The 7234-nt window shown below is 53.8% G+C and overlaps 1 protein-coding gene across 1 annotated transcript; it reads left to right on the top strand.

The window, feature by feature from the left end:
- Positions 1–1412: 1412 nt before the first annotated feature.
- Positions 1413–4901, top strand: INHBB (inhibin subunit beta B; the record flags this gene model as incomplete). Its single annotated transcript, XM_079538737.1, has 2 exons — positions 1413–1815; positions 4126–4901. The coding sequence occupies 2 exons, from the start codon at positions 1413–1415 to the stop codon at positions 4899–4901; spliced, it is 1179 nt and encodes a 392-aa protein (XP_079394863.1).
- Positions 4902–7234: the final 2333 nt, after the last annotated feature.

The raw sequence follows: 7234 nt of genomic DNA, 5'->3' as shown, positions 1-7234 counted from the left end.
TTAACTCCTGTATAAAAGTTTCAGTAGAAAGTGCCACAATGTCGTGATTTTGCAGGGGGGGGGTGGGAATTAGCAGGAGGAGACGCGCGGCCGATAAGCGAGGAGCGAGCCGCTTCCCCGAGCCCTTCCACTGCGGAGCCGCGAGGGAACATCAGACGCGTTAAAAAAAGCCCCAACCAAACCAAAACAAAACGCGGCGTTGGAGCCGGCGCACGGCGAGCGGAGATCAAACAGACGCGGAGAGAGAGAGAGGAGGGAGAGAGGGAGAGACAGATTAACTGGAGCAGCGGCGGCGGCGGCGGCAACAACAACAACAACAAAAAATAATACTTATAATAATAATAATAATAATAATAAAAACCCAAACCACCAACAAGGGAGATATTGCTTAAAAAGAGCGAGCGAGGCAGCGAGCCGCAGCGCCGGGCTGACCGAGTGGATCCGCGCAGCACTCCCGGGACCGCCGGCACCGCGCTGAGTCCCCGCGGAGCGGCCGCGCAGCGCTGCAGAACCGCGCGGGGACCGCCGCATCCTCCGGAACCTCCGCGCGGATCTCCCGATCCCGCCGTCGCGGGGAGACGCCTCGGCACCGTGGAGCCGTCGGCCACGCACCCGCCGCCCGCGGCCCCCGCCCCGGCGGTGCTCCGCGTCAACTTTGGCGGCGCGTCGGGAAGCGGCGGGCGCTGAAGGAAGGAGCGAGCGGAGCGCGGCGGAGCGGCTCAGAGACCCGCACCCACGGCCTGTGGATTGTTGTCTTGCGGGGGCGGAGTGGGCGGGGGGGTACAAGTGGCATCTCTCCCCCCCACCCCCCCTCCTCCTTCCAGGCTATAAATTGGATTGTATATAAATCTGCTTCGGTTATCTCCCTGACCCCCCTCAATGACGCCGGACTAAAGAGCTCTCTCCGCGGCCCGCCCGGACCCTGCCGAAGCGAGCGATGGACCACGAGCGGCGGCGCCCGGGGATGCCCCTCTGAAGCGCCGCGGGGCCCCGGGGCAGCGCGGCGCCGCCTCCCCCAGCTCCCGGCTCCCCTCGCACCTCCGGCCCCGCTCCCCCTCCCTCCTTCCCCGGGCTGCGCGGCCACCCCCTCACCTGCTGCCGTCCCCCTCCCCCGCGGAGCCGGGCGCTCGGTGCGTTCAGCCCCGCCGCCCCCCCCCCGCTCCCCCCCCCTTCTCTCCCTCCCTCCCCAACTTCGGTTGCCTGCGCGGGCGGCCTCCCCCCTCCGCCTCCCCGGCGGCACACGCCGCTTCCCCGGGCCCCCCTCCCTCCCTCCCCGCGCGGAGCGGTTGCGGCCCCCGGCTTGGCTGCCGCCGCCCCCTCCGCGCCGCGGAGCGCTCGGAGCGGCGCTGCCTGCAGACGGGCTCCCTGCGGCGCTCCGGGCCGGCCCCAGCTCGGCCCCCCGCTCCTCCGCCATGGACGGGGCGGCTCGCCGGGGGGTGCTGGCCGCGCTGCTGGCCTGCGGGCTGCTGCTGCTGGGAGCCGCCGCCACCCCGACCCCGCCGGCTCCCGCCGGGGGCTCCCCGCAGGACACATGCACCTCCTGCGGCTTCCGGCGGCCCGAGGAGCCGGGCAAGGTGGACGGGGATTTCCTGGAGGCGGTGAAGAGGCACATCCTGAGCCGGCTGCAGATGCGGGACCGGCCCAACATCACGCACGCCGTACCCAAGGCGGCCATGGTCACGGCGCTGCGCAAGCTGCACGCCGGCAAGGTGCGGGAGGACGGCCGCGTCGAGATCCCCAGCCTGGACGGGCAGGCGAGCGCCGGGCCCCCGGCCCACGACCCCGTCTCCGAGATCATCAGCTTCGCTGAGACAGGTGGGCGCCGCCCGGCCCCGAGCCGCTGTCCTCTGCCCTGCCTGCCCCGAGCCCCGCAGCCCGTCCCCTGCCTGCCCCTGCTGCCCGTCCCTTGCCCGCTGCGGGCCCTTGGCTACTGGGCTCATCGGCCCGTCCTTAGCCTCTACCCCTTCCGCCCCGGCCCCCAACGCCTCGCTGTCCCGTGCCCCTGTGCCCGGCTCTGCCCCGCCAGCCCCCTCGCCGGGTCCCCCTGCGGGTCTCCTTGCAGCGCTCCTTCCAGCCGCTCGCCTCTGTCCCCTGCATCCCGCTGTCCCTTCTCCGCCTGTCCCATTCCATCCCTCGCATCCCTCACTGCAGCTGATGCCCTTCTAATTCCTCTGCTCCGCAGTGTGTATCCCTCTGTTGACGTCTGCTTGCCCTCCCTGGCCATTCCATCCCCACATATTTAGCCTTCATTCATGGTGTTGGCCTTGTCTGCTTCCTACCGCTGCTGTTTGTCTCCCTTCTGTCCGTCTGTCCCTGTACTGATTGTGCCATCCCCATCATCCATCCCCATCCCCATCGTCCTGGCTGCCTCAATCCCACGCAGCCCCTGCGGTCGCATGGCACTGAGTCCCTTTGCGGAGCTTCCCAGCAGTTCACCCAGGTGGCCGCTGTGCCGGTGAACTTTGCACATCTGCAGCGCTCTGTGCACTGCTGCCTGCTGTCTATCTGCCCATCTCTCCTTGCCCTCATTGCTCTTTCACTCGATTCATTTCTCTGCCTCTCTATCACTCTGTGGCATCTATAGATCATTTGTCCACAAAATAAATCTCTTTCTAGCCTGGATGCTGCCTACTCACCTTCTTTATCTACCCTCCCACTTAGCAAAGCATATACATTTACAGTATCTATGGGATCTGTTGCATTATACATATGCTTGTTATATTCACATACAAAATTGATGGGCGCACACAATCTCGTGCAACACAAGCGATGGGGATCGGTGCAGCAAGGCTGTACTGTTCTTTTTCTGTCACTGTCACCACAGTTTATAAAGAAGTTGTGTATTTATTAGCGTGCAGAAGGTGTTCTCAGCATAAGCACTGGTGTTGTTATTTGTTGGTGGGCTGTTGGTGGGAGGTGTGGGGTGGGTTTCTTCCACTTGCTTTTCAGTGAACACTTTGAATATCGCCTCGATGTAAGATGTACAGAAACACAGTGACAATTCCTTGTCCCTGAAATATTACAGGGTGAGGAATGGGCCCTGCAGGCGAATTAGGAGGGAAGGCATCTAGGGTAACAAATGGAGACACTGACTGTGCAAAAAACCATTGACAAAAATTACAGAGATTCATAGGAAAACAAAAGGAAGAGAAATCTTCATTTGGCTGCGTGCAGAAAGAAGTCAAACAGATAAGGACAGATGAGAAAATGCCTCTCCAGCAGTAATTTAAACAGCAACTGCAAGGCTGTGATTCAAGCACCAGCATTACCGTCCCCGCTGCAAAGGCACATTCATCACCTACGCCAGATTTGGTTGGGACTTACAGTGCAGAACGGCAGCGGGGACACCGGTGTTTCTGCAGCGATGCATGCGGCAGCACCTGTGTTTACAAATAATGGGTTATGTCAGACATTTGGTGACATTTGGTTTTCCGGGATAATGTCACTGCTGGAATTCTGATGTTACTGAGTGGTACACGGGGAGCAGTCAGCAGTGGCGGTGCAGCGAGAGCGGCTGCTTCGTTTGGTCGCCTCTAGGCGAGTTATCGCTGCGAGGAGAAAGGCAGAGGTTGGGATGGTGAATGGCAGATATTGTACCAGGCTAGGAGGGCTTTGCTTCATCTGTAGAAGACTTAGGGATGTTACTGAAATATTTTTCCTGCTATCTTGTGGATCCTCTCTGCTAAACGGCCGTGAGAGTATGTGAAAATCGAAACAAAATCCCTGGTTTGGCATTGACGTTTCAGTGGTTGCTGAAAGGGCTCTCGCTGTGAGAATCGGCCAAGAGCTGAAAGTTAAAACTATTCTTAAACCAGCGAGATAGGGCAGTGCAAGCACCAGACCTTTCACGATGCTGTCGTGGTGTCCATGCAGCTCTCCGGCTGCAGAAACCCAGTGCTGGGAGAGCCCTGGCTGGTGGCAGTGCATCCTACCCACTCGGCTGCAGCCCGGCAGTTTGTTTCGATTGCAGATCAGGGCTCTCAGATTCATTGCATGCCTTCTGGCTGATGCAGCCCCATCGCCTTTTCGATCAGCTGTCTTCCGGCGTTGCCGCTGAACCCAGAATCGCACAAAAGATACGTTTTCTTTTTGACTTAATCTTGCTGATCTCTCCTTATCTTGCAGACGATCTGGCCTCATCTAGAGTCCGCCTCTATTTCTTCATCTCAAATGAAGGGAACCAGAACTTGTTTGTCGTTCAAGCCAGCCTGTGGCTTTACTTGAAGCTGCTTCCATATGTCTTAGAGAAAGGCAGCAGGCGAAAAGTAAGAGTCAAAGTCTATTTCCAAGACCCGGACACTAGCAACAAGTGGAATGTGGTTGAAAAGAAAGTCGATCTCAAAAGAAGTGGTTGGCACACTTTTCCCATGACAGAGGCGATCCAGGCTCTGTTTGAGAGAGGAGAAAGGAGACTGAACTTGGATGTTCAATGTGAGGGCTGTGAAGAGTATTCAGTGCTGCCAATTTATGTGGACCCCGGGGAGGAATCCCACCGGCCTTTTTTAGTGGTGCAAGCCCGCCTCGCTGATAACAAACACAGGATCCGGAAAAGAGGCCTGGAGTGCGATGGCAGGACCAATCTATGTTGCAGGCAACAGTTTTACATTGACTTTAGACTCATTGGGTGGAATGACTGGATCATAGCACCATCAGGTTACTATGGGAATTACTGTGAAGGGAGCTGCCCGGCCTACTTGGCTGGCGTCCCGGGGTCGGCTTCCTCCTTTCACACCGCCGTCGTGAATCAGTACCGAATGCGGGGGCTGAACCCGGGCACCGTGAACTCCTGTTGCATTCCAACCAAACTTAGCACAATGTCAATGCTGTACTTTGATGATGAATACAACATTGTGAAAAGGGACGTTCCCAATATGATTGTGGAAGAATGTGGTTGTGCTTGATTTGAGGTGTGTTTTTTTGGGGGGAGAGAGAGAGAGAACATTCCCGTACGAGATGGTGTTGGAGGAAGTTTCACTGTGTATCCAGGCATCAGTGTTGAAAAGTCACTGTGGAAAAGTTTGACGAAAAAAAAAAAAAAGAAGTCATTTCACTTTGGTGTCAGGACAGTGGCAGTTTGTGGATCTTGGACACTTATATATCCTACCACTTATAAGTTAATGCTATGAGATATCTTAAAGACACACACACACACACGCACACACGCGCACCGTGCGCACACACAACCACGCGCTCGTGCACACACAGACACACACACAGACACGAGGCAGCTTGGAAAAGGGACGTGAGCGCAGGAAGTCAGTGACCAGTGACGACGTACCTACATGCCTGCCAGTACGAGTGGACGGCTGCGCAGCTGTATCCCCGCCTGCCAGCAAAGCCAGACCGAAATGAGCTCCCTTTGCTCAGGCAAAAGCACAGACTGCGAGAGCACAACGTATTCTTGCACGCAGGTGTCGAAATGACCAAACTTAGAGAGAGTAAAAAAAAAAAAAAAAAGAAAAAGAAAAAAAAGTCGACTGTCACCTCTTAGGTCTAGTGGGAAGCTGCAGGACACCTGCCTTTGTAGGTGATCACTTCCTCTTAATTTAAATTTATCTAATTGTAAGCATCACGGAAAACCGTATCTTCTTACAGCACTTCCAGTAAGCACTTCCACTTCGGTAACATCTGAGAGAGAGAAGGAGACAGACACATACGCAGCTGCTGTGTTTCTGGCATCGGACTGTGGCGGGGTCTGATGCTGTAACTGACCACTAGCAACCCGCGGATGGCTGTACCTGTTTGTGTCTTGGAGAAGGGAATCTGACACCGTATCTGGACTGTGTTGACCGTGAGCATCTCTCACTGTTCTGAGAGCAAAGAGTCAGAGTTGCATTCTGTGTTCTTCGATGGGGGACTCGGCGAGGAGCTGTTGTGTGGGGAGCGAGCAAACAAGCGGCCGCTACCACGGCTAAACCAATGAACCCTGCACAGGAGCAACAGTGCCGCAGTGGAGACATTCTGAAAAATGCAGTGCATTTAGTAACAGGCAAGGAACACTTTAACGAGTCTTGGAAAGGAGGAGAGAGGAGAGTGCTTTCAATTTCCTTACCGGGAGGTGTCAAGAATGGCCATAAAGATCAGAAAATAATGATACAGCATAGCACTTGCAAACTGCTTGAATGCACGTATAATAGCACTTGCAAATTTCAATGCCTTGAAAAGTGGTACTTGATAGTGCACTTATCTTTGCTCACTATCTAGGTAAACAGGTGCCGCATGAGCTATGCAATTTAAAGTGTTGACCCATACTAGACAAAACTGGACTTATGATATGACTTTTTTATATTTTTTTATACTTGAAATTAAATCTTTTGCTTCTTTTTTAAAGCGAATGATTGCTTTTAATGTTTGCACTGATTTAGTTGCATGATTAGTCAAAAAACTGCCATTTGAAAAAAATGTTATTTTTATAGCAGCAAAAAATGAATACAGTTAAATGTATTATACATAAAATTTTGGAACCAAAGAGGCCAACATATTAGTTATAATTTTTATGAGATGGCAAAGCCATCATATATCATGTAGTCATGCTGAGCAATCCCTCACGAGGCCTACCAATTGTTTCAGGGTACAAAATGGATTCTGTTTGTTCTATTCAGTGTCTTTTCTATACCATACGCACATGGAACGTAGAGTGAAAAAAAATGACTATTGTAGAATACATTACAAGATGTGCATCCTTTAAATCCAATTTTTATGTTTATTTAATAAAGTTCCTTTTAGGTTCTGTTCCATAATAATTTAAACCAAACAATTTTCACTTAGATTTGCTGTTGAAGTATTTTACATTTGTGTACAGTTTAAATAAATAAAAAGATGGAAAACTGGACCTGCTTTTTTTTTTTTTTAATTTTTTTTTTTTTAATTGTTTGATTTTGGTGCAGTGTGCAACAACATCTGGAGAAACGCAGTTGCTTTTTGGGGCTGAGTGCAGGCGGTGAGCCGTCACGTCAGGATGTACACAGATTGGGCACTGCAGAAAGCAGTGTCTGAGAGCTCAGCTGCCATCCTGAAGTGCCATGCTCTCACTTCACGGCCGTCTGTACCTGCAAGCATCCGCTCCTTTTTGCATGCACTGGTGTGGGTCCGTGGGGTGCAGGTAGGGCCGCGTTCCGCATACCTGCCGAGCGCTGGGAGCGAGTTCCTGGTTCACCTGCTGTGTAGGAATGTGACTTCTTGCTTGGGTCACTCCCCAGCACAGCGCTTACCAGAAGTGAGAAATAAGGGGAAA

The sequence above is a fragment of the Tetrao urogallus genome (assembly GCF_951394365.1).
Source record: "Tetrao urogallus genome assembly, chromosome: 8".
In the NCBI taxonomy this organism is placed as follows: domain Eukaryota; kingdom Metazoa; phylum Chordata; class Aves; order Galliformes; family Phasianidae; genus Tetrao; species Tetrao urogallus.
This window is presented reverse-complemented; position numbering and strand designations above follow the sequence as displayed.